This window comes from Rhinolophus sinicus, linkage group LG04 (assembly GCF_036562045.2).
Source record: "Rhinolophus sinicus isolate RSC01 linkage group LG04, ASM3656204v1, whole genome shotgun sequence".
Taxonomy (NCBI): Eukaryota; Metazoa; Chordata; class Mammalia; order Chiroptera; family Rhinolophidae; genus Rhinolophus; species Rhinolophus sinicus.
Window position 1 is genome coordinate 106,326,844 of NC_133754.1, and position 27,728 is coordinate 106,354,571.

Sequence of the window (27,728 nt, forward strand, 5' to 3'; positions counted from 1 at the left end):
TACATTCTCTTATTATTCTCTTAATTTTTCTATACATGTAGGCAGGTAGATCTTACCTTGCCTAGAAATTAGGAACATAAAACTGTTAAACATCTAAAGATTTCCTGACAGAGGCAGGGAAATTCTAAAGTAGGAATTAAACTTTTGCAATTAGCCATCACTGTGGTAAATAATAATTACTCTAAAAACCCAATTGCAAAGGATATTTTATGTTTATGTTGATTCTTTAGGTGAAGGACAGGTAAGACTCTTCCAAATTTACTCACAACCCAATTCTAAAAGAAAAACAATATATTTACTAGATGTGTCACAAATGGAAAACATTCACCACATTGCATAAATGTAACTTTTTAAAATATTGAACACACAGTTGGCCATGATTACTGTTGGGTTTACTTTCCTGATAAGGAAACATAAGTTCTCAAAAAGAAGTTATGAGGAAAGTAAAAAGAAGGAAAACTGGGGCAGCAACCGATCCCATATAAACACATAGGATGCTACACAAAAAACACCAGTTGTTAGTGATGTCAGCAGCATGGTGGCATGTAGGACGTCCAGGTCTCCCCCTGAAATTACAAGTTGGACAGCTGTAATTCAATAAAGGATTCCCTGCTCAACACACAAATGCATCCTAGGGACGCATCTACCATTACAGCAGAGCCTGGTAGAGGCAGCTGAGACACCCGAGGCAGAGTAGTGTGGCTGGTGGCTTCTGGATGCAGGAAAGTGATGCCGGGAACACAGACCAGGAGACCCATAGCCTGCCACATATCACCATGGAAGTGGTACCCTACAACAAAGGCGACGGAGTTAGAAAAAGGATGGCAACCTCCTTGGGGATCATGGGGTGTTTTCAATGGCTGAGGCAACACCAACACACAGAGATCCTGAAAGCTCTAGGAGTGCAGGTAAGAGAAAACAAAAAAAGTGTACTTCACTGCCACCTACTGGGAAAAAAAAGAGACAACTATCAACCTGATAAACAGGAGTCATATACTTAAAACAGATTTCCTTCCCACAAATGCCCAGGCAGAGAAATAATTCACAAGCACAATGAATAATCAAGGTAACAAGGGAGCTCAGAAACAAAATGAAAAATATCCAGAAAATAAACTTAAAGGCACAGAAGACGATGATTTAAATGACCTAAAATTCAAGACTACGTTCTGCAAAAACTTAATGATATACAGAAAAACTGAGAAAAGCAATTCAAGAAAGTCAGAAATAAAATCAATGAACAAAAGGAGTACTTCACCAAAGAGAGTGAAAGTATAAAAAAAAAACACAAACAAAAATCCAGAAATTCTGGAGGTGAAGAACTCAGTAAGTGAGATGAAGAATGAACTAGCGAACTTAGGAAATAGAGCAGACCAGATGGATGAAAGAATCAGTGACACAGAAGATAGAAATCTAGAAATGACTAGGTGGAAAGAGCAAGAGAATTGAAAATAAAAAACATGAAAGAACTGAATGAGAACCATGTGATCTATTCGAAAGAGCAATATAATAATGGGTATACCAGAAGGAGAAGAGCAGGAGAAGGGCACAGAGAGCCTATTCAAACAAATAGTTGAGAACTTCCCAACTCCATGGAAAGAACTAGATTCTCAAACCCAAAAAGCTAACAGAAAACCTGATTATCTCAATCCCAAAAGGCCTTTTCCAGGGCACATCATAGTAAAACTGTCAAAAATTAATGACAAGGAAAGAGTTTTCAAGGCAGCCAGGGAAAAGAAGACAGTAACCTACAAACCCCCATTAGATCATCATCGGATTTTTCAGCAGAAATCCTACCAGCTAGGAGAGTGGAATCAAATATTCAAAATATTGAAAGAGAGAAATCAACAGAGAAGAACAATTTATCCATCAAAGTTATCCTTTAGATATGAAGGAGAAATAAAGGCTTTTTTAGACAAAAAGCAGCTGACGAAATTTACCATAATACCTGTATTACATAAAACAAATGTTAAAAGGTGCTCTTCTACCTGAAAGAAAAAGACAAAGGGATACAAAAATGTGAGTTCACTAACAGACAGGAAATTGCAACCCTTTTTCAGAACGGTATTAAACACTTAAATATAAAGGTTAAAGGAGGTAAAAACATTAAAAAAGAAGACAACAGCTCCTGCAATTTGGAAATGAACTCACAGCGTAAAAAGGGATAATTTGTGACACAAAAATATAAGAGAGGAGAGGGTAAAGGACTGAACTTGCTCAGGACAATGGAGATAAGCTACAATCAGAAGAGAAAGTACTGCATACATGAAACTGTCTTTTGCATAAACCTAATAATAACTATAAAAGAAAAATCAAGACCTGAGATACATAAAATAAAAAAAGAAGAAATGGAGAAAACTATTAGAGAATATCACCGAACTAATATAACTGAAACACAAAAGAAATGAAACAATGGAGACACAGAGCTACTAGAAAACAAAAGATAGAATGGCATCAGAAAATCCTCATCTATCAATACTCACCCTAAATGTAAATGGACTGAACTCACCAATAAAAAGGCAGGATGGGTCAAAAAAACAAAACCCAACTATATGTTCCCTTCAGGGAGATACATCTCAGCTGCAAGGACAAACACTGCCTCAAAGTGAAGGGGTGGAAAATAATACTCCAATCAAATTGCAGAGAAAAGTGGGTGCAGCTGTACTTAAATCTGACAAAATAGATTTCAAGACAGAAAGGTAACAAAAGACAAATATGAACATTTTACAATAAAAGAGACAATACATCAACATGACATAACTTCTTAAATATATATGCACCCAACCAGGGAGCACCAAAATATGTAAAGCAACTACTAACAAAACTAAAAGGAGATACTGACAAAAACACAATTATATAGCAGGGGACCTAAATACTCCATTGACAGCTATAGACAGATCATCCAAACACCAAATTAATAAGGAAATACTGGTCTTAAATGACACATTATTCCAAATGAACATAATTGATATTTACAGTTTCACCCCAGAACATTGTAACATACATTGTTCTCTAGTGCACATGATACATTTTCAAGGATAGGCCATATGTTGGGATACAAAACTAGCCTCAACAAATTTAAGCCTGAAATCATATCAAACACATTCTCTGATGACAATGCTTTGAAATTGGAAACCAACTGCAAAAAGCAGGAAAAACCGCAAATGTGTAGAGATTAAACAACATGCTACTAAACAATGACTGTGTCAAAGAAGAAATAAAAGAGATCAAGATACATACAGACGAATGAGAATAACAATACAGCATATAAAATTTTGGGGATACAGCAAAAGCAGTAATAAGAGGGATGCTTATGTCATTATAGGCTTACTTCAAAGAACAAGAAAAATGTCAAATAAATAACCTAACATTTCACCTTAAAGAACTAGAAAAGAATAAATGAAGCACAAAGTTAGTAGACGGTAGGAAATAATAAAAATTAGAGCAGAATTAAATGAAATAGAGAACAAAAAGACAACAGAAAAAATTAATGCAACAAAGAGCTGGTTCATTGAAAAGATAAAAACTTGACAAACCTCTGGCCAGGAAAAAAAGAGAAAAGACACAAACAAAATCAGAAATGAAAGAGGAGAGGTTACAAAGGACAGCACAGAAAAACAAAGGGCTATAAAAGAATACTATGAAAGGCTATACACCACCAAATTAAACAACCTAGAAAAAATGGAAAAGTTCATAGAAATTTGTAAACTGCCTAGATTGAATCATGAAAAACTGGAAAATTTAAATAGACTAATCAACAGTAATGAAATTGAAACAGTCCTCAAAAACCTCCCCAAAATTAAAAGTCCAGGACCACATGGCTTCACTTGTGAATTTTACTAAACATTCAAAGATTTAATACCTATCCTCTCAAGCTCTTCCGAAAAATTGAAGAGACAGTACTTCCTAACTAATTTTATGAGGGCAAAATTACCCTGATACCCAAATCTGGCAAGGACAACACAAAAAAAGAAAATTATAGACCAATATCTCTGATGAATATAGGTGCAAAAATCCTAAACAAAAGACTAGCAAATAGAATACAACAATACATGAAAAAGATTATACATCATGATCAATTGGAGTTCAATCCAGGGGTACAAGCATGGTTCAACATACACAAATCGACCAATGTGATGCAGCACATAAACAAAATAAAAAATAAAAATTATATGATATCAATAGATGCAGAAAAAGCATTTGACAAGAAACAACATCCATTTATGATTAAAACACTCAATAAAATGGGTATAGAAGGAAAGTACCTCAACATAATAAAGGCCACATATGACAAACCCTCAGCTAATATCATATTCAATGGGGAAAAACCGAAAGCTTTTCTTCGAAGATCAGGAACAACACAAAACGCCCTCTCTCACCACTGTTATTTAACAAAGTATTGAAAGTCCCAACCCAGAACAATAAGGCAAAATAAATAAATAAAAAGCATCCAAATTGGGGATGAAGAAGTTAAATTGTCACTTTTCGTAGATGACATGATTCTTTATATAGAAAATCCCAAAGATGCCACCAAAAAACGATTAGAAAAATAAACAAATACAGTAAAGTTGCAAGATTCAAAATCAATGTACAAAAATCCATTGTGTTCCTATATACCAACATGACATTTCAGAAAAAGAAACGAACAAATTCCTTTTGCAATTGCAACAAAAAGAATAAAATATCTAGGAATAAATTTAACAAAGGATCTGAAGGACTTATACACTGAAAACTACTAGACATTTTTCAACGAAACTGAAGACACAAAGAAATGAGAAAACATTTCATGTTCATGGATTGGAAGAATCAACATAGTAAAATGGCCGTATTACCCAAAGCAATATTCAGATTTAATGCAATTCCCATAAAAATAATGGCATTTTTTAAAGAAATGGAACAAAAAATCATCAGGTTTGTATGCAATCACAAAAGACCCAGAAAAGCCAAAGCAATTCTGAGAAAGAAGAACAAGGCTGGAGGTATCACATTCCTTAACTTCAAATACTACAAAGCGACAATAATCAACACAGCATGGTTTCGGAAAAAAAGAAAAAAAAAAAAAAAGAGATACACAGACCAATGGAACAGAACTGAGAGTACAGAAGGAAACCCCCAAGTATATGGGCAACTAATTTTCGACAAAGGAGCCAAAAATATGCAATGAAGAAAGAAAAGCCTCTTTGGTAGTAAATGGCGCTGGGAAATTGGAAAGCCATGTGCGAAAGAATTGGAAAACCATGTGTGAAACTAGACTGCTATTCGACACCATATGCAACTCAAAATGAATCAAAGACTTAATATGAGACCTGAAACAATAAAATACATACAAAAAAACACAAAGGTACTAAACTTATGGATCTTGGTCTTAAAGAGACTTTTAAGAACTTGACCCCAAAGGCAAGGGAAATAAAAGCAATAATAAATGGGACTGTATCAAACTAAAAAGCTTCTGTACAGCAAAAGAAACCATCCACAAAACAAAGAGGCAACCTACAGAATGGGAGAAGATAATTGCAAACAATACCTCCCAAAAGGGGATAATGTCCAAAATATATAAATAACTCATGCAACTCAACAAAAAAACCAAACAATCCAATTAAAAAATGGGCAGAGGACCTGAACTGACACTTCTACCAAGGAGACATATAAATGGCCAACAGATAGCATATGAAAAGATGCTCTGCTTCACTAGCTACCATGTTTCCCCCAAAATAAGACCTAGCCGGACAACTAGATCTAATGTGTGTTTTGGAGCAAAAATTAATATAAGACCAGGTCTTATGTTATATAAGACCCGCTCTTATTTTACTATAAGGTCTTATAGTAAGGTCACACACACACACATTTTTGCTCCAAAAGATGCATTAGAGCTGATTGTCCGGCTAGGTCTTATTTTCGGGGAAGCATGGCATTAGGGAAATACAAATCAAAACCACAATGAGATACCACCCCACACCTGTTAGAATGGCTATTATCAACAAGACAAGAAATAACAAGTGTTGGAGAGTCTGTGGAGAAGAAGGAACCCTCATACATTGCTGGTGGGAATGTAATTTGGTACAGCCACTATGGAAAACAGTATGGAGGTTCCTCGAAAAATTATGAATAGAAGTATCTTATGACCCAACAATCCCTCTTCTGGGTATCTACCCCAAAAATTTAAAAACATATGTTGGTAAAAATATAATTACCCCTATGTTCATTGCAGCATTATTCATGGTAGCCAAGATACAGTAACAATCTAAGTGTCCTTTGATGGACGACTGCATAAAGATGTGGTACATACAAATGAGGGAATACTGCTAAGCCATAAGAAAAGATGAAATACTGCCATTTGCCAGATCTTGAGATTATCATGTTATGCGAAATAAGTCAGATGGAAAAGGACAAGAACCATATGACTTCACTCACATGTGGGATGTAAAACTGAAAGCCAACAAATTAACAAACAAAACAAAGAAACGAACTCATAGACACAAACAGTATGAAGGCTACCGAAGGGTAAGGGGGTTTGGGGGAGGATGAAGAGGGTAAACGGGGTCCAATATGGGAATGGAGGGAGACTAGACTTTGGGTGGTGAGCACGCAGTGCAATGTACAGATGATGTATTATAGAAATGTACACTTGAAACATACAATGTTATTAACCAATGTCACCCCAATAAACTTCATGAAAACCCAAAACAAAATACCAGATGTTAAAAAGGCAAACCTGGGTACTCCCTGACTTCCTCACCACCTAGTTCCCTTGGGAGACCCACCTCTATTTCAGTTTTGGTTTTTCTCTCTGTAAAATGGGGTGAACAGTGCTTACCCAAGAGTTGTAAATGCACTTTAAAAACCATAAAGCACTATCTGTGTTAAAAAGCAACTGCTTTAGACAAGACACCCAGTCACGTGGTCTTAGGAGTCGGTTCCTCGCCTAGTCAGGTTGCCAGAGGAGACTCACTTTGTGCCCTGGTACTTCTGTCCCTGGCACAGCTTTCACATGGAAATCCACCACTCCCATCTTTTCTAACAATTTGGGGTTGCCTATTGTTGATTTTTCTTTCTTTACTCTGGCTTCTTGTCTCTCTTGTGCCAATCTGAATCAAAGAGAAAATATAAATACAAGAGTTAAAATAACTAACCACACTATTAACGGTGCTTTTGTTTTGCTTTTAACACTATAATGCTGTTTAACTTTACAGTCGTCATTTAGCGTCTCTCAACTTTCCCCTTCAACTTGTGTACTTTTGGCATTTTGTCCCTTCTCGATGCCTTCAGTTCTCCTCATGAGGAGGAGGTGTCTTCAGAGCCCAATCTGCCAAGTCTTGACTATGTCTATACTCATAATGAAGAAAATGCAGAGTGCCATGTCAACCTTTTGATTCAAACTCCACCACCTTCTTTAGGCCTGTACAACTGTGCTGAACAATTCTCGCTGGCTTCTCTGCCTCTGGTCTGTCTCCTTTACACTCTATCTTCCAGAATGCCTGTCAGATTTCTTCTCCTCAGGCACACCTGTGGATACCTCATGGCGGTAGCACTGTATTCTCACCCTTCTCTGGACTGGGGTCCCAGTTCCTGCACACAGTAGGCACTCAAATGCTGCTGAATGAAAGTCTCCTGACTACCCTGTTCAGAGGTTTCCAACTGAAGAACAAAATCAGATCCTCACCTTTCTCACCAGACCCCTCCCTCAAAACACGCCTCCAGTGGCTGCTTCCCACTTGCCTTAGATTTTATTTTTCCTTGTACCAATGCCTTGGTCTAGAACAATCTTATCAATGATCCTGGATGCTCCATCTGTACATTCTTAAAATGCTTTCTGTTTTGAAAGTTCCCAAACTTACATAATCTTCCCTCCCTGAGAATACCATTAGGGTCTTAAAATGCTCTAATAGTTGTTACAACCTTTTGTTCTTAAGTCACTTGCCTAATGAATCTTATGTTTACCATACAGGCACTTCCTGTTATTTCATACTTTTGTATGACACTAGCATTAATAGTCAAAAACAACACAAGCAACTTGGTAGTATCTGTTAAACTTCTAAATGTATATAACCCCATGACACAGCACTCGCCCCCTTGCTGATGTCAACTCCAGAGAAAACCTTGCACAATGGAGAAGCCATCCTCAAGGGCCATCTATTATCATGAAGACATGGAAACAGCCTAAATGTTCATCAGTGGGGGATGGCCAACTACACTGTAGTATAGCTATTTTCCCAAACGTTACTAAACAGTCAATATGAAAAGGGGGAAAGACCTACATCACCACAAAAGATTGTGTCAAAAAAGATGAAATAGGCATCAATTTTTAAGGCTAAGAACATTACATTATGTAAATACATTGCATTATTGTTTTTGGTGGGGTTGGGTTGTGAGGAGTCACAGCTGAGAGGCATTTTAGCTCTACTTGTCATGTTGAATTGGCTAATACCACAATATATTACTCAATAGTTTCAAATTAATTAAGTGAATATATGAAACCACTTACAATATAAATAGTGTTTAAATTCATGTATAGCAAATCTTACCTGTGCAAAAAACTTTCTTTTGCTAGCTGAATTTGTAGTGTTCCACCTTTCCATTTTGTTTTATTTAGAACAGACATACCTGTAAAATAAAGAATTATTACCCAAGTACATGGCAATGCCAAAATACATTTCAGCATGTGCTTTTTCTAATTATTTAGTACCAAAGAAAGTAATTTGTTAATCACAAGGAGATACAGAGGAAACAGAATGAAGAACTTGAGACCTGGAGTGAGAAGTCCTAGGTCCCAGTGTCATCCTGATCACTTATCAGAATCTTTATATTCCCTGTATTACTACCATGTTTCCCTGAAAATAAGACCTAGCCGGACCATCAGCTTTAATGCGTCTTTTGGGGCAAAAAATTTAGTATATGTGCTGCCGAAGCGAGCACAAGGAGCAAAAATTAATATCAGACCGGGTCTTACCTGGTCTGATATTAATTTTTGCTCCAAAAGACGCAGTAGAGCTGATGGTCCGGCTAGGTCTTATTTTCAGGGAAACATGGTATAATGAAGCAAAGGTATAACCTATAAAGCAAAATTCGTCATTTGTTTATAAAGTAATTTCAGAAACCTCTGCTGAATGACTGATATTTCCTTAACATTTCATTGTTATGTCCCACACTAAAATTATAAAGTATTAATGTAATTTTTCTAAGGGAACCAGGACACTTTGGAATCCCGTAGTACCTCACTTTTATTTATCACTTAATACTAGTTATCACTGCGCAACTTCCAAACAAATTAGCTGCAAGTGACTAAACTGTGTTTGAACTGCTATGCCCCAGTAGTTGATGTTTATCAGTATCTGCTACCAGCTTCCTTATAATAACCACTAACAGAAAGAAGTTTTCATTGGTAGGTACTATTTTAAATAGAAAGGTACTGTTCAATTTAATCTTCACAGTAATATTATGGTGCAAGTGGTATCTTTGTCATACATCAAATAAGCAAAGTGGGGCCTAGAAGTTTAAATAACTTGCCACAGTTCACATGCCAGAGCTGGTGCGTTCTTAACTACAATTTATTTGTCATATCTGTTTCCTCACTGGACAATAGAATAAATCAATTTCTTTTTTTTTACAATTGAAATGCAAGGCCGATGGCCGCCTTTCTCTATTAGCATGTTCCCTTTTCAGTATCTCTTGACTTTTCAGCCTCCAAATAACTAGAATACATTACTGCATCAGTGGCAGTATGGATTATCTCCCCTTTCTTCTTCAATAAAGACCACCGTTTGCCCTCATCTTTACTAAATTTATTGACAGATTTCATAATTTCCAGAACATGGTCATATAAGGACATACGTTAAAGCGAGCCCTCTCCTAACAGCATTTAATGACAAGAAAATTAGCTACCCAAGAAATGGACACATTGGGAAGGAGGCTATACTATCCAGTGGAATATGTGTAACAGACAATTTCTATGAAGGTTTTGTCTCTTGTCCAAAACATTTGAAAATACCATTTTTGAGCAAACCCATTAGTGATGTGTTACCACAGGTTTGCTAACACCAACTGGTATGAAAACTAAACCTGCTGAACTGTAGGATACTGGAAATCTCTTGATCATGGTTGTCTCTCTGGATGATTTAAAAGTGGCTGTTATGGTTTAGATTTAGAACAAAGTTATTTCAAGTTACACAGTGACATAAATTGGCAAACAGTATAAAAAAAATATGACCTTACATTTTTTCAGGTCTGTTTCTGCTACTCTGATGTTGATATATGCAAAGACTTTCTGTGGGTTTCCTAAAAATAAATAAATAAATAAATAAATAAATAAATAAATTTATTTAAATTTTTATCCAGAGACCAACGTAAAAATGATTAAGTTTCTAAATTTAAAAGATGAACTCTTGAAAACTTACTCTTTCAAAGAAAAACCTTGTTTATTTTTCACTGGACACAAGGATTGCCTTTTTTCTAAGTGTGATTATTAAAATATTCCAAAAGAAAATGAGTAACAAAAAAATGTCAAGTGGTCAGTTAAGGTAACATTTTGATTATGAGTTAGTGATAGTCTACTTAATAGGGCATTTAATGAATATTAGAATGTTAGCTCTGAAAACTGAAAGTTACATTTCTGAAATTGGATGCTTTAGAATTTTGCATTTTTTTTATTTCAGAAATATAATTCTGGGCAGGTTGCGCATCATAAGTAACACCTCCAGGGCATGGGGTGGTGTACATCAGACAGCATCCTACAATGAGATGCACATCACTTTAGTGTTCAGGGTTAACATTCATCTGTGGGGGTCCTTTATTTTGTGATAACTGACTTTAACTACCCATGAAGGACTATAAGTTTACTTTGGATTTGCCTTTAACTACCCATGAGGGACTACAAGTTTACCTTGGTCATCTTTCCGAGTGATGATCTCCACATCAGAAACTTCTCCAAATCTGCTGAACTGATTTTGTAGGTCTGCCTCAGAAACGTTCTGGCCAAGTCCACCCACGAAAAGGCGCTTTGTTTCTCTGTTGGTTTTCATGAAGACTGGGCACACACTCAGTAAATTTTCTATTTACAGAGAAGAGTTCTTTCTCTTCGTTCGTCTCAAACCTAAAAAACAAACAAACAAAAAACCCAACTCCTTTCCTTGAAACTTCTATGCTAAATTGGTTGCCTGAACTTTCACTTATTATTTCTAAATTTTATCCCTGGAGATTCTGGTCAAGTCCTACATCTACTTTCTCCACGAACACACCTTGGAACAGCACCTCTGCACACACATACACACATATACAGGCAGATGCTTTCCCTCAAATAAGCACAGTATTATAGGTGTCCACCCCTCCTCATTTACTTATCCGCGTTGTTAGGTGTTTTTTCTTTGTTCATTTATACATTCATGTATTCACTGTAACAAACGCTGACAGAAATGAGATGTGGCAGGTTAATATGCTAAAGGTTAAAAAGACAGCTCCATCTGGGAGCTCCTCAGTCACGTGAGAAGTAAACAAATAATGCAGTTACAATACTTTGTCACAAGAGAAGCATCTGCAAAATGCTGTCCAGGCAAAGAGAGAAACTGATATAGCCAATACAGACTTGTTTTGTTTTTCACTATGTGAGGAGAGGTTAAGTCACTTTCCAAATGCCATTCAGAGAATTAGTGGTGAAGCCAGAATTACAAACCAAGTCAAATTTCAGAACCTATAAATTTTAGCACTATACTAGGAAGGTTGTTGGATTAGAAGGGACTCATGAAAACTCTTCCAGAAGTACTAAGATTGAGGCCCATTACGAGACCCTCCAAGCTTAGTACCAGGAAGGCGCTCATCTCCCACACCCTGTCCTTCCCCAAGAGCAGACAGCCTTCTCCCATTCATGACCCCAAAACTGTGCCCAGAAGCCCGAAGCGTGGCTCGTGTTTCGGGCGAGAGCCACGGCCTACATCTTCCAGGTAGACGCCTCCGCCCCTAACCTACAGACGCCCGCCTTCATCCTCCTGAAGACCCAAAGACGAGAAGGGAAAGGGTGGACCAAATGGCTCGGTCATTTCCCACGTCCAAACACACTCCTTACCAAGTCTTCTTCCACACCCAACACCGCTTAGGCCCCTAACTTCTAGTCACGTGTCCCAACAGGCGCAATCTCTCTTCCTTCCTACTCGATTTCCAACCCATCCCCCTAAGGTTCCGTTACCATATTCAGTTCCTGAGTGCTCTTTAGTTAGTTCCCTGTCCTCTTGGATGCCACCATGCCTCCGCCCCCTGCCCTCAACATCTTCAAAAGACCGAAACCAAAATTCCATAATTCATACTTAAGGTTATCGCCTTGCGTTTATCCACTCCTGGACTAGGCTGCCGGAAGAGAGAGAGGGGAAGATAAATAACGGCGCTCCCCTTCACATAGCCGGGAACCTCCTCTTTAGTGACGTACAAATCCGGGTTGTTCCAAACCTTGATCAGCGTGGGGTGGACGGCCGTGCGCTTGTGCTTCGGCTTGAAGCGAACGAACTCTCTCGAAGTGTAGTGACTGCTGGGGACAGGTGTGGCAATGTGTCCAGGGACTGCAACGAGCCCGGGATAATGTGAGAGCTCGGGCTGTACTCACGAAAGTCGCGTATACTCCCTCGCCTCCTCCGTGGAGCTCCTGGGATGGTCCACGCCTGGAGCGCGGGAGGTTTGAAGCGCTGGGTGAGGCGCGCGTCTATCAGGCCGCCTCCTGTCAACGTCGCGCCATGGATTCTGAGCTGGCGGAGGTCCGCGCCCTGGAAGCCGAGATTGCGGCCTTGAGGCCGGCGTGCGAGGAGCCGCCGGCGCCCCGGGGAGACGCCGCCAGTGTCCAGTACGTGGCCCTCCTTTGGCCGGGTGGGGCGAGCGAAGGTCTCTCCTCTTGGGCGTTCCGGATCTCCCTGCAGACATTTCCCAAGCACCAAACGTGGGTGGGAACACATATTTTTTAACTGGGCGTGGCATGAGTCGGCGATCGGCCGGGTTGCAAGCGCCTTGACGTGTATGAACAGATTCAATCGCAGTCATGGGAAAGTGGTTTTCTTTTACGTTCTTTCTCTTGTGGGTAACTATCAAGGCGAAAGCCTTGCTTATCTCCTTAATTAGCTTGTCTTTGATGGGGAGCTGTATCTAGTTGGGATTTAATAAGTCTGGTTTCACGGTATTTGTTTTTATGGGTTACCTATGGCAAGTGATAATGATTTTTCCTTTATGCTAGTGATATAAAATTTCCTTTGAGAAGTAATTTAGGTAAAAAAGTAAGTTGATGTAAATAAAAATAACTAATATAGTCTGCAGGAGAATTTTGTAAACGTCAGGCAGGTGGTTGTCAAATGCCTGCAGCTGGGGAACCACGCTGTAAAGAAAGTAGGGGAACTCCCTGCCTAAAGGAAAACAGCCGTTATGCACTAATAAGCAGAGATAAGTGGAGAGTGCTGTTTGCCACAGAGTGATGGCATCTTAATAATGTCTTCGTTACTATGTAGTAATAGTCTATCTGGATGCAGAGGTCTTTATGTGCAGCATCTCTTTTAGTGCCTATGACAATCTTTTGAGGTAGGTGCTTGTGGGGACAGCCAGGAGTGCAGTTTCCAGGTTCTCAGACGCACGTGGAAAGGTGCTGGCTCGGGTAGTAAATGGCCATCAACTGTGATTGAATGGCCATCAGCTGTGGCTAGTTGGCCGTCAGCTGTGACTAGTGGGCCATTGACCACTAATATAACTGCCGTGGCTATGCTAGCAGCAAATTGGGGCTAGCTAGGGCTGAGTGTGGATTGCGGATCGTGTGGCTCCTGCTTCCTGTGTCTCCAACCCAGCCACCAGCGAGACGATAGTGGTATGACTCTCCTACCTGTGGCTCCGTGGGTGTTCCTTTTTGGTCTCACCATGTCCTGCGTTCTTATGTGGGGAGCGGGAGCTGAGACCCCGCATGACACCCCGTGTGACAGTGCTGTTGTTAACCCCGTCTTAAAGTTAAGGAACCTGAGACCCAGAGAAGTTGCTTCCTCAAGTTCTCAGAAAAAGAGTCAGAGCTGGATTGGAGCATGTCAAGAACGACTGCTAGGCTCACAGTCTGCACTGCAGTCTCTTCCTGCAATTCAGGGGGACTAACCCCCAAGATCTCAGACCCCCCAGGATCTACCTGGCACTGACTGAGGCCTCCGCGGTAGCCGTGGCACGAGCGAAGAACAGAGCACGCAAGACCTTAAATGCCTTTCAGTATGCTCTTTACTCAGACATCAATCATCCATGCACCACTCAGTAAAGCAGGCACAGTAATCCAATAATTGGGTAGAATAGAGTAACGAACCAGTCCCAGGACTCTGGTGAATCAGCATCCTGGTGGAGGGGGTGGCTGGTCCGGGAGGTTGGTCTGGCAGAGGTTCAATCTGAGTCTGCTGGAACAAGCAGGTTTTTGGAGCAGAGGAGCAGCATGAGCCACTCAGTTGGGACTGGCTCTCTGAGCTGCAAAAGTCCTTAGTTCTTACGCAGTTCTGAGTGCCTTCCTGACATCACCTTATCAGGGCAGCTAGTCAGTGACCCTGACATATCTTCAGTAGCAGACCTTCGGGGTGTAACTGGTTACACCCAATTACCAGGGCAACTGGGCAGTGGCTTCCTGGGCGTTGTCTGCTAAGTTCTTTGTGCATGTCCAAAATGGAGTTACTGATGCTCACACGAAACTCATTCTAACAGCTTCCAGGGGTGTTCTACACAGAACCCAAGAGTAACTTAAAAGCTCAGAAACTGCTTAACTGAACAAAAAGAAGAAAAAGGGCCTAGAACAGTTATGTGCATATCGTCTCAAACTTGCAGGCTGCTTGAAAGCAGAGACTATCTTCCTTTTTTTTCAGTCAAGACTAATTTGACATAGGTGCAGAGAGAATGAGATTTTCCTGAGCTGACTGGACAAGACTTGGTAGAAAATGAGGAGGAGTTCTAAAGAAAATGTTTGCATGCGTGTTGGATGGGATCTTGACGTACAGGAAGTAGTGACTGGTAAAAAGAGGGAGGGAAGCAGGTGAATGGGAACAAATATGTACCTCCTCAGGTACTCCACGGGTGCCCCACGGAGTGGAAGCATTAGCATCTCTTGGGAGTTGGATAGAAATACAGATTTCAGCCTCACCCTGAACTACTAAGTCAGAATCTGCACTTTATCAAGACTGCCACACTATTTTATGTACCTTTGAAAATTTGAGAAGTGCTGTATCATATTGTGGGGAAAAATTATTTTTCTACTAGCCACAAGATGTTATTATTAGCCCGAGATAGTATGTAGACTATTAAGATAATCTGAGCTTCCTCAGTGATCAAGTTGGAAAAATCGCAAGAGTCCAAATTGTGGAAGACATTAAGTTAGTTCTGGGTATTCAGTTTTAATGTGAAGTTTCTTTTCACTTTGGTGAAAGGAGGAAGGAGAAGGAAGATTGGGACCTATGTATCCAATATGTTTTTTTTTATTGTGGTGAAATACCATAAGTTTTGCCATCTTAACCATTTTTAAGCATACAGATCAGTGATGTTACGTACATTCATAATGTGCAGTTATCGCTACCATCCATCTCCATAACTCTTTTCATCTTGTGAAACTGAAACTATACCCTTTAAAGAAAAACTTCCTATTCCCCACTCCCCTTAGCCTCTGGCAACCACTATTCTACTTTCTCTGACTTTAACTTCCCTAGGTAACTCATGTAAATGGCATCATACATATTTGTCTTTGTGTGACTGTCTTGTTACACTTAGCTTAATATCCTCAGAGTTCATCCATGTCATAGCATATTGCAGAAGTTCCTTCCTTTTTTAGGCTGAATAATATCCCATTATATTTCGCTGACCCATTCATCTGTGGATGGGTGCTTGGGTTGCTCCCAGGTTGTAGCTGTTGTGAATGATGCTGGTATGAATATGGGTGTACACATGTCTCTGAGACCCTGCTTTCAATTCTTTTGGATATACACCAAGAAGTGGAATTGCTGGATCATATGGTAACTCTACTTTTAATTTTTTGAGGAATCCCATACTGTTTTTCACAGTGTTTGTACCATTTTACATCCCCACCAATAGTCCACGAGGGTTACAGATTCTCCACATCCTCACCAACACTTTGTTTTCTGTGTTATCTCACTGTAGTTTTTGTTTTGCATTTCCCTAATGCTTAGTGATGTTATACATCTCTTCATGTGCTTATTGGGCATTTGTATGTCTTCTTTGGAGAAATGTCTATTCAGATCCTTTGTCCATTTTTGAATCAGGTTGTTTGACTTTTTTGTTGTTGAGTTTTAGGAGTTGTTATATATTTTGGATATTAATATCTTAACAGATATATGATTAGCAATTATTTTCTCCCATTCTTTGGGTTGCCCTTTTACTCTGTTGATAGTGTCTTTTGATATAGTTTTCTTTTTTTCCATGCAGTTCAATTTGTTTAGTTTTTCTTTTGTTACCTGTGCCTTTGCTTTCACATCCAAGAAAACATTGCCAAATCCAATATTATAAAGATTTTGTCCTGTACTTTGTCCCAAGAGTTTTTATTGTTTTAGGTCTTACATTTAGACCTTTCTTCCAGTTTAAGTTAATTTTTGTACATGATTTTAGGTAAGGATCCAACTTCATTCTTTTGCATGTGGATATCCTGTTTTCCCACCACCATTGAATGGTACTTGTCAAAAATCATTTGACCACACATACAAGGGTTTATTTCTGAGCAATCTGGTCTATTTTATATGTCTATATGCCATTGCCACACTATTTTGTTTACTGTAGCTTTGAGGTAAGTTTTGCAACAGGAAGTGTGAGTCTTCTAGTTTTGTTAGTTTTCAAGATTGTTTTGGCTATTGAGGAACCCTTGAGATTCCATATAAATTTTAGGCTGGGCTTTTCTATTCCTGCAAAAAATTTAATTGGGATTTTGGAAGGGATTTCATTGAATCTGTAGATTGCTTTGGGTAATATTGACATTTTAATAATATTGACTCTTCCAATCCATGAACACGAGATGTGTTTCGATTTATTTATATCTTCTTTAATGTCTTTTCAGTGATATTTTATAGTTTTCATTGTACAAGTCTTTTATCCTCTAGGGTAAGTTAATTCCTAAGTATTATATTCTTTTTGATGCTATTGTTTACAATATTGTTTCGATGGAATTGTTTTTGTGATTTCCTTTTCAGATTGTTTGTTGTCGATGTATAGAAATGCATCTAATTTTTGTGTGGCTACTTTGCTCAATTCATGTATTCTATTTTTTTTTTTTTTTTTTGTATGTTTGCATGTGGAATTGTTAGGGTTTTCTACATATAAATCATATCAATAGCAAACAGATAATTTCATTTCTGTCTAATTTGGATGCCTTTTATTTCTTTTTCTTGTCTATCTGCTCTTGCTTGGAGTTCTAATACCATGTTGAATAAATGTGAGAGTGGGCATCCTTGTCTTGTTCCTGATCTTAGAGGAAAAGCTTTCAGCTTTTCATCACTGAGTATGCTTTTCACCACTGTGTATGATGTTAGCTCTGGGCTTTTCATATATGGGCTTTATCATGTTGAGGTATGTTCCCTCTATACCCAGTTTGTTGAAAGTTTCTATCATAAATAGACATTGAATTTTATTAAATGCTTTTTCTGCATCTATTGGGATGACCATATGATTTTTATCCTTCATTTTATTAATGTGGTATACAATTTTGATTTGCAGATTTTTATCCATCCTTGCATTCATGGACTAAATCCACTTAATTATAGTGTATGATCCTTTTACTGTATTGTTGAATTGGGTTTGCTAATATGTTGTTGAGAATTTTTGCATCTATATTCATCAGGGATATTGGCCTGTAATTTTCATTTCTGTAGTGTCCATGTGTGGTTTTGTGTTCCTCCTCTTCTGTTTTTGGAAGTGTGAGAAGATTGGTATTTTTCTTTAAATGTTTGGTAGAATTCAACATTGAAGCCATACGGTTCTGGACTTTTGTTTGTAGGCAGGTTTTTGATTATTGATTCAATCTTCTTACTAGTAACTGGTCTATTCAGATTTTTTGTTTCTTCATGATTCAATCTTGGTAGTTGTATGTTTCTAGGAATTTTTCCATTTCTTCTAGGTTGTCCAAGTTGCAGGTATATAATTTTTTATAAAATTTTTTTCTTTCAGCAGTTTGAATATATCATGCCACTTCCTTCTTGCCTGCATTGTTTCTACTGAATAATCTGCTCATAGTCTTATGGGGTTACTTGCGTGTAACAAATTTCTCTTGCTGCTTTTAAAATTCTCTCCTTGTATTTAACTTTTGACACTTTAATTATAAAGTGTCTTGGTGTCTCTTGGAGTTCCTCTTATTTGGTACTGTCTGGCCTTCCTGGATCTGGATGTTAGTTTTCTTCTCCACATTAGGGAAATTTTCAGTCATTTTTGTCTTCCCATAAATTTTCTGCCCCTTTCACTCATCTCCTTCTGAGACACCATAATTCAAATATTGGTCCATTTGTTGTCTCATAAGTCTTTTAAGCTCCTTAACTCTTTTTCATTCTTTTTTGCTGCTCTGACTGGATCACTTCCACTGCCCTGTCTTTGAGTTCCCTGATTCTTCTTCATTTAGTCTGATGTTGAACCCCTGTATCAAATATTTCAGTTCAGTTGTAGTCTTCAGCTATAACTTCTATTTGATGCTTTGTTATGTTTTTTAACTCTGTTGAAATTCTCACTTTCTCCATCCATTGCTCTCCTGAGCTTGGTGAACTTTTAAATTTTTTTTTTACTGTTATTTTGAACTCTTTATCAGGAGAATCACAGATCTCTGTTGCATTAAAGTCTTTTCCTGAGGTTTTATGTTGCTCTTTTGTTTGGAACGTATTCCTGTGTTTCTTCATTTTCCTTGACTTTCTGTTTCAGTTTTTATGCATTACATAAAGCAGCCACCTCTTTCAGTCTTAAAGGAGTGGCCTCCTGTAGGAGCTGAACCTTATTGTTCAAGGCTGCCCTTGGTTTTCTTGTCTTTCAAACCATTGTGATTGTCCAAGCAGACTATATTCTTACTGGCTCCCAGTAATTAGGGTATGTCAAGACTTGTCAGTGTCCCAAAGGAGATCTCACCTATACATTCAGGCTGTTTGGAAACGAGACCCTCAAGCAGCAGCTGTTAAAGTATGCAAATATACCTCTTTCAGGAAGACTGGGTGATGGGCATTTCTGTCTCTTCCCTCTACATGGAGCTTTGGTGTGATAGCGAGGTAAGAAGTGTTTCTTTGCTATTTTCCTATTGAACCTGTGATCACAAGCCCCACTGGCCCCAGAGCCAGGTTTCATGGGATGTGTCCTCTGGGCGGCACCCACAGCAGCTGGGGTGCCAGAGGTACCCAAGAGACTTTCTTGGAGACACTGATGACTTCCTGATCCTCAGGCCTCAGCTACGAAGGTAAGCTAATAAGCCTTTGTCACAGAAAGACTGAAGTGTGCTTCATTTGGCTGGCTCTGCGCTGTGCCGGGGCAGGTAGTTAGTAAATAACTGTTTCTCCATTTGTTACAGTCCTGTGGGACTTGTGATTATAAGTTCTAGCTACCAGAGCCAGGCGATCATGAGGTGTTCCCTGGTGGCAGCCACAAAAATTGGGGTGCCAGACAAGTGCACAAGCGTCTTTCCAGGAGATATTGGTGATTTGAGTCAAAGCAGCAAGAGAGTGTGAAGTTGGTGTCCACTAGCCTTTGTCTTTGGAGATTATTTCAGGTGGCACTGGATGTGTGTTAAGTTAGAAGTATGCCCTTTGGGCTGAAGCACTAAGGTAACAGAACAGGCCTCTTTCTCGGAAAGACTGGCTGCTTTGCTGTTGGCTGCCTCTGTGCGAGTCCTGGGGTGGGTGAGTCCGCGTTTGTGAGCCCGATGAGAACTGTTTCTCAGTTGACTATAGCCTTGTGGGTCTCATGGACACAAGCCCCGTTGGCTTTCAAAGTTAGTTGTTTTGGGGACTCATCTCTGACATGCTGGTCCTAAAAGTTAGGGTGCCAGCTATGGTGCTCAAATCTTTGCTCCTTAGGGAACAGCTCAGGGTTGTTAGTTCCCTCTTGGTGCCTGGGGTGGTGTTTATAGTGGGATTGTGCTGTTCCTATCCGTTTTGATACGGATTTTTTAAATATATATCATTTGTTCAATGTATAGGAATTGCTTAGCTAGTTTTTGGGTTTCTTTCAGAGGAAATTGTTCCATATGAAAGTGGATATTTGGCGAGTTAGTGGGAGGAGGTGAGTTCAGGATCTTCTTATGTCGCCATTTTGAACTGGAACCCCAACTATTATTGTAGAATTGTTTGCTATTTGTTTTTTATATGCCCTTAAGCCTTTTTGTTCCTCATTTCCTAAATTTCTGTCTCATATTGGGTAGTCGGAGTGAATTGTTAAAACCCTTTCTCATTTTCATTTGTGTATATTCTATAGTAGCTATATTGTTTGTAGTTACCAGAGGGATTACATATAATATCCTAAAGTTAAAACACTGTAATTTGAATTTACACCATCCTAATTTCAGTCATGTACAAAATCTCTACCTGTTTGCACCTTTGTCCCCACTTTTTTTTAAATTAAAGTTTATTGGGGTGACAATTGTTAGTAAAGTTACATAGATTTCAGATGTACAATTCTGTAATACATCATCGATATATCACATTGTGTGTTCACCAGCCAGAATCAGTTCTCTTTCCATCACCATGTATTGGATCCCCTTTACTCTCATCTACCAACCCCCTCCTCTCTTACCCGCTTATAACCACTAAACTATTGTCTGTGTCTAAGAGTTTTTGTTTTCTTCATTTGTCTTGTTTTGTTGTTTTCCTTTTTTGGTTTTCAATGTCAAAATTACATCTTTATACATTGTGTGGCCCCAAACATAAACTAATAATTCTTTTAAATGCATTTGTGTCTTAAATTTTGTAGAAAACAAGATTTGGAGTTACAAATGGAAGTTTCAGTAGTAGTAGTTTTAGGCTAATAATTTTTTGAAATGTTAATGTCTTAATCACATAGAAAACAAGAAATGCAGTTACAAACCAGTAACTGCAATAATACTAGATTTTATAATTGTTCATGTATTATCCTTAGTGTAATCTTTATTTCTCTGTATGTCTTCAAGTTACTGTCTAGTTTACTTTTATTTTACCTTGCAGGACTCCCTTGAGCACCTTGAGCATTTCTTGCAGAGCATGTCTAGTGGTAACAAAGTCCCTCAGCTTTTGTTTATTTGGAAATGTCTTAATTTCTTCTTCACTTTTGAAAGATAATTTTGCCAGATACAGGATTGTATTTTAGCATGTTAAGAATATAGCAGCCCATGGTCTTCTTCTTTTAAATTTTATTGGGGAATATTGGGGAACAATGTGTTTTTCCAGGACTCATCAATTGTTGTCCTTTAATCTAGTTGTGGAGGGCACAGCTCAGCCCCAAGTCCAGTTCCCGTTTTCAATCTTAGTTGTAGGGGTCACAGCCCACCATCCCATGAGGGAACTGAACTGGCAACCTTGTTGTTGAGAGCTTGCACTCTAACCAACTGAGCCATGTCGTGCGGAGTAGCCTGCGGGGTCTCTGGTCCTGCTCCCCACATAAGAACGCAGGATATGGCTAGGCCAAAAAAGGAACACCCATGGAGCCATAGATAAGGGAGTCATACCACTATATTCTCTCTGGCGGCCGGGCAAGACACATGCAGTAATAGCCACACGATCCGCAGTCTGCTATTCACTTCTCTGCCTGCCAACCAACCAACCAATCAACGCAGCCCCACAGTTACATCAGTAGCCAATTGGCTAACTGGTTACAGCTGATGGCCAACCAATCACAGTTGATGGTCATTCACTACCTGAACCAGCACCTCCCCACTCAAGGCCAAGAGCCTGGAAACTGTTCTCTGGGACTCTGTCCCCAAACTCCACCCCTCTAGGGTCTTGCCTCACAATTTACACGACAAGCATAGAAAAAAACATTGGCCAAGTCCACTACACAGTGATATGTCCTCAGGCGGACAGTCAGATGATCCATCAAATCTTGAATTGAAGGTACTGCTGTGTGCAAAGGTGGCGTCACCTTATTTAACTCCCTATAGTCCACAGTCATTCGCCAGGTCCCATCTGGCTTCTTGACAGGCCATACCGGGGAGTTAAAGGGACTGTGCGTTGGCCTCACAATATGTGCTTTCTCCAATTCCAATATTGTACGACCAATCTCCTCCTGCCCTCCTGGCAGGCGGTACTGTCGCACTGTAACCACGCGCCAGGGCTGTGGCAACACTTGAGGGTGGTGAGCATGCCCACGTGTCACCGCTTTCACCACCCGGATCCGGAGACAGAACTCTCCTACCGACGTCTGTAAGCTGAAGCCATGTAGCACGTCCACCCCTAGAATATACTCCGGAATGGGGGAGACATAAACCTTGTAGGTAGAAGGGGGAAGCCTTCCTATACCCAGTGGTAAGGAAACGGCTTTCACAGTCACAGTCTTTCCCCTGTAGCCATCAATGCAGATTGCTGGTCCGGGGAACAGTTCTGGGTTCCCATAAATAAGACTGCAGTCTGCTCCAGTGTCAACTAGGGCCAAAACCCTCTGCACATTAGAAGGGGACCAATGTATGGACAGTTCCACGTGGGGCCTCCGGTTCCCGCTCGTCCCCTCTGACCAGGTACATTGGCCCCACCCCTAATCAAGCTGAAAGGAGTCGGCCTCAAGTGGCTGCATGACGTACTGGAGGGACATGGGTCGCGCTTTTCCAGACTTCTCCTTTAGACTTCTCCGGAATTGCTGTTCCGGATGCAACTGTTTCCAAAGTTCCCACAAGAGTGCATTGGGTTGTCCGTCTATTTTCTCCAGATCTACCCCTGCTGCCATGAGATCACACCACATCTGTGCACGTGTTACTCTCTGAGGCCCGCGACCTCGCCCCTTTACTTTTGGTTTGGGCTTCCAGGTCTGAACTGCGCGGACCTCCTGTCTTAACCTCCTTTGCCTCCAGCTTTCAATATCCCTTTGGGTGGCCATGGCAATGGTAACTTCATGGATCCGTCGCCCCACATAGGGTGTACGAATGGCGACCAAGGTTCCAAAAGCACTCACAGGTGCAGTATCCAAAACCAGATCTCTCATGTAAAAAGCTCGTCATCCGGCCCGTGCACATTAGGGTGGAAAATAGTATGTCTCATACCCATTTCACGGATGATTTGCGTAAGTTCTGTATATGACTGCCATTGACTCACAGTGTCTGGCAGTTCGCCAGCCTGTCCCCATACGGTGCGTACCACAGCAGTGAGCCACTTCATTAGAGAGTGGTTGCCCTGGTCTTGGGCCAACCTATGGCAGTTTTGTAACCTTTGTCGCAGGGACGGATTCCCCATCATGAAGGCTAGCTTTTCCATCTCGCCTGGGGAGCAGCGAATGCTGTCTGCCCCCTCATCCCATAAACATAATAGCCAAGCCAAGACTGGCTTTCCAGGGCGCTGTCTGTACCGCCTCCCCAGCTCCTGCAACTAAGTGGGAGTGTAAGGGGTGTAGGTTGTGAACTCAGTCACAGCTGGGTTGCCGGCAGCAATGCCCCCGGGGCCCAAAGGTTGCTCACGTTTTACCCTTTGCTTCAAGATTGGCCGGGCTTGGGGTTTGGGAGCTACATTGTCTCCACTTGATTCCTCCGCCTCTGCCTCAGAGTCTCCACCTTGGGGCCCCTCTTCTAACAGGCGGGCCCGAGCTTCCAGCGCCTCCAACTGGGATACCTGGTCCGGCACCTGGGCCATTAAGCGCATTTTCCATGTTGAGACTCAAGGCCGTGAGAAACATCCAGCCCACACGGCCGGCTGTAGCCTTCGCCTCCTCCAGCAACCGCTCAGCCAGAGCCTGCAGGGCCCTCTCCACACTGGCCGGAGAGCCGTCCATGTCCCCCCACCCCTCCTTGGGGGTCCAGCTCCTGAGAACAGTGGTCACCGGACACCACACACTTTGTGGGGGCCACACGTCATTCTGCCCAGAGTCAGACTCCATTCCTACCCAGCCGGAATCCTGCTCGCCATGCCAGGCATCCGATTGGGTGGAGGCCTCAGTGCAAGATGTCCACAACCCTCGGAGCCTACAGCAGCAGCATTACTAAAAGGAAGGTGACGCCTTCTATGGCCAGGAGAGAGGTGTACCATCTGGAGGCTTGAGTCTCCCAGGCAGACCTTGCCTCCCATTCCTGGCGCAACTCCTCTTGGGCCTTCTGAAACTGAACTTTGACATGCACAAACTGCTCCACCATGCTTCGGTAGGTTTTGCCTAGCACCATACCCTGCTCGCTGGCCATATGTCGTGCTGGAGACCCTGCTCGCTGCATCATGTGTCATTCAGGGAGTCCCAATTCCAACCACATGGAAGCAGGTGTGCACATAGTCCTGGAGCAGCTTGCAGAGCTTAGAGAAGCCAGGGTGAAACAAAAGGACTCAGTCCCCCAAAATACTGAGTATCTACTCCAGTTGCTGCTTCTGATTACAGAGGTGCAGTCAAAGAGAAAGGCAGTGTGAGGAAAGAAGCAGGAGTGCAGTTTCCAGGCTCTCTACGTGGAAAGGTGCTCACTCGGGTAGTAAATGGCCATCAACTGTGATTGGATGGCCATCAGCTGTGGCAACTTGGCCGTCAGCTGTAACCAGTGGGCCATTGGCCACTAATATAACTGCTGTTGCTACACTAACAGAAAATGGGGGCTAGCAAGAAGATGGTGGGTGAGCTAGCAAGAGCGGATTACAGTTAGCACGGCGGATTGCAGCTAGCAAGTGAGGTAGGTTGGCAGAGATAAGCGGACGGCAGGTTGCAGATCATGTGGCTTCTGACTCCTGTGTCTCCAACCCAGCCGCCAGGGAGACTATAGTGGTATGACTCCCCTACCGATGGCTCCGTGGGTGTTCCTTTTTGGCCTCACCATGTCCTGCGTTCTTAGGTGGGGAGCGGGACCAGAGACCCCGCATGACACCCTGCGTGATGTGCAGCCATTATTGCTGCGCCTCCCGCAGTGTTGCAAGCCCTTCCCCTCCAGCTGAAGTGACTTCTAGATTTGAAAAGCCATAGCTCTTTTTCCTTCATCATTTTTGGTTTTATACCCTTCCAGGAACCAGATAGTTAAAGACTAGGACATTCAAAACAACTGACTATACGGAAAAAAATAAGAAAGTGACTGTGCATGCCCAAGGAAGGGTCAGGAAAAAAACATAAGAAGTCATAATAAGGTAGAATAGCTATGTGAGAGAGCTGCTACTGTGCTAAGAGCCAGAATTGACCACAGTTTATGTCCAAGCTTTCCCTCGGAAGTTGCAAGCCTTCAGCAGATTCCAGAGTTCCAAAAAGTTATACAGATTCCACCAGTGCAATTGTTATCTAGGTGGGGAGATGGATTCCTGGTGCTTTGTATTCCATCATCCCAGAATGCTAGCTCATTGACTTCAAAATTCAAGTCTCATGTAGATTGGTTTTAAGAGACAAGTTGCTTGTGAACCTCTACTCTTGACCGAAAAAAATTTATGCTAGTAAAACAAATTTATAAATAGTAAAACTACAAAACCAATAAAATTCATGAGCCCAAATCATTCAAACTAACATCATTAATTGAAATGGACCAATTATATTTTGCTTCAAGTAAATCACTGCTATGAATGAGAATATGCAGGTTGTCTTTTATGGGGTAAAATATGCATAACATAAAATTTACCATTTGAACCTTTTTAAGTGTGGAGTTCAGTGGCATTAAGTACTTTCACATTGTCATACACCATCACCACTATCCTTCTCTAGAACTTTTTCAGTGCCCCAAAGTAAAACTCTGTACCCATTAAACAGTAACTCCCCATTTTCCCCTTTCCCTGCCACACGGGTTTTTGTTTTGTTTCTGTTTTTTGTTTTTTGAGTTCTGCATGTCTGTCCTGTAATGTGATGACTTAGTTCTCTTATCACTTTGCTCTTTTGGAAATACCTTGACATTTCATTCATAGTTAGTGATGATATTATTTGCTATTCACTGGGCAGGAACTCATCATTTATATATGAAGATTCCATCTCTCCTTTTTTCATTAAGTTTCTGTATTTAAAGTAACTTTTTCTTTTTATCAATCATGATGGCAAATACAAAAGAGCATATGGTAGTCTCAGAATACATGAAGTGTGATCAAACAATACGGTTAATGTTTAAAAAAAAATTATTACAGTAGAGGACACATTGCCCTTAATCCCCCTCAAAATACTCCCCCTCACTTCGAACACACTTATCCTATTGTTCTTGCCACTTTCTGAAGCAGTTCTAGGAGTCCACTTTCATGAGTCTTCAGTTGCGCTGTCTTGGCTGCCTCGATGTCCTGAATCATTTTGACTTTGGGGAAGAGCCAGAAGTCGCACAGTGCCAGATCCAGTGAATAAGGTGGATGGGGACACTGTAATGTTTTTATTGGACAGAAACTGCCGAACCAGAAGCGATGTGTGACATGGAGCATTGTCTTGGTGGAGGATGATTTATGGCACACTTTAAAACACACCTTCTCTCAACCATAGCTCACAACTGACTGACTGCACCAAACAAGTTGAAACTTGTCACACACTGTTACTAAGGTTTGACGCGCCATATTGAAGATCCCTGCCTTTCTGTTGGATGGCACTTGGCAGCAGCATTCACTGTAGTGTGATCACAATGAAAGGCTCCATGTCACACGTCGCTTCTGGTTCGGCAATTTCTGCCAAGTAAAAACATTACGGTGTGTCCTGATCCACCTTATTCACCGGATCTGGCACTGAGCGACTTCTAGCTCTTCCCCAAAGTCAAAACGACCATGAAAGGTAAACGTTTTGGATCGATTCAGGACAACAAGGCAGCCACGACAGGACAACTAAAGACACTCTCGAAAGAGAACTTCCAGAACTGCTTCAGAAAGTGGCAAGAACGATGGGATAAGTGTGTTCGAAGCGAGGGGGAGTGTTTTGAGAGGGATTAATCGCAATGTTTCTCTTACTATAATAAATTTTTTAAAATTTAAACATTCACCATAGCTTTTAATAATACCTCATACTTACATTAAAATTTCAAATTAGCATTAAAACAAATTTTAAAAATTATTACCAACTTTGTATAAGTTTTGGACTTCCCCTGTGAAGAATACAGTTAGGTTATTCCTTAGAGACATAGTATAAGGTCATAAGAGCATAGACTAATGCGATTTAGGAATAGAAAAGGAAGGATAGCTATGTGAGGGAGCAGAAAGTATGGCAGTAGATCCACTTATCAAGAGAGTAATGGAGCCAAGGATGACTCGAAAGATACGGAGACTGAGCTATAAACGGACAGATTTTACCATTAATAAAAGTAGAGTAATTTGGAGGAAAAGCTAATTTGAGGAAAAAACATTTGGTGTTTTTGGCTAAATCTACTTTCAGGAAGAAGAGATATTTGATTGGAGATGTGCTTTAGGAGTTACTAGCATGGAGGAGCTGAGATTAGTAATTGAGTATTTCTCTGAAATGAAATAATACATATTTAGGATAGCAGAGGCAAGAATGTTTTCTCCTAAGGTTGGAGGCAAGTAGGGGGACAGTGGAGGGCCAAAGACGTAAGATGAGAATTGGGATAATCATGCCCCAGGATCCAAGGAAGGCATGTTTTAAGATGGCTGAAGTCAGCAGTGTAGGATGTGGCAGAGAGTATGAGGGCAATAAAGAGTGACAACAGTAAAATGCCACTCAGTGTGATTATTAGCTGAAATTTCACTCTTTTTCAAGGAAAG

General features: G+C 40.7%; 2 protein-coding genes across 9 annotated transcripts in view; one reads left to right on the top strand and one right to left on the bottom strand.

Moving 5' to 3' along the window:
• Positions 1-12,399, bottom strand: part of NOL8 (nucleolar protein 8) — a 28,174-nt gene extending 15,775 nt beyond the window's left edge. The window contains exons 1-6 of one of the 4 annotated variants that reach the window (XM_074330159.1): positions 12,288-12,399; positions 10,874-11,083; positions 10,207-10,269; positions 8,520-8,598; positions 6,947-7,082; positions 205-275 (exon numbers count right to left, since the gene is read on the bottom strand). In XM_074330159.1, coding sequence (XP_074186260.1) covers positions 205-275; positions 6,947-7,082; positions 8,520-8,598; positions 10,207-10,269; positions 10,874-11,012 — 488 coding nt within the window. In that variant the 5' untranslated portion in view covers positions 11,013-11,083; positions 12,288-12,399. Of the gene's footprint in view, positions 1-204; positions 276-6,946; positions 7,083-8,519; positions 8,599-10,206; positions 10,270-10,873; positions 11,084-12,049; positions 12,124-12,287 lie in introns of those variants that run through there. The other 3 variants (XM_019713820.2, XM_074330161.1, XM_074330162.1) reach the window with 3 other exon arrangements.
• The window catches only part of CENPP (centromere protein P), a 261,592-nt gene that overhangs the window by 20,359 nt on the left and 213,505 nt on the right, over positions 1-27,728 (top strand). The window contains exon 1 of one of the 5 annotated variants that reach the window (XR_012495646.1): positions 12,324-12,814. The exons of 1 other annotated variant lie outside the window; for it this stretch is intronic. Coding sequence is in view for 2 of the 4 variants with exons in the window: in XM_019713829.2 (XP_019569388.1) it covers positions 12,708-12,814 (107 nt within the window). In the remaining 2 variants the exon portion in view is untranslated. Of the gene's footprint in view, positions 1-12,323; positions 12,815-12,954; positions 13,042-18,989; positions 19,206-27,728 lie in introns of those variants that run through there. 3 more of the 5 variants (XM_019713829.2, XM_074330163.1, XM_074330164.1) reach the window with 3 other exon arrangements.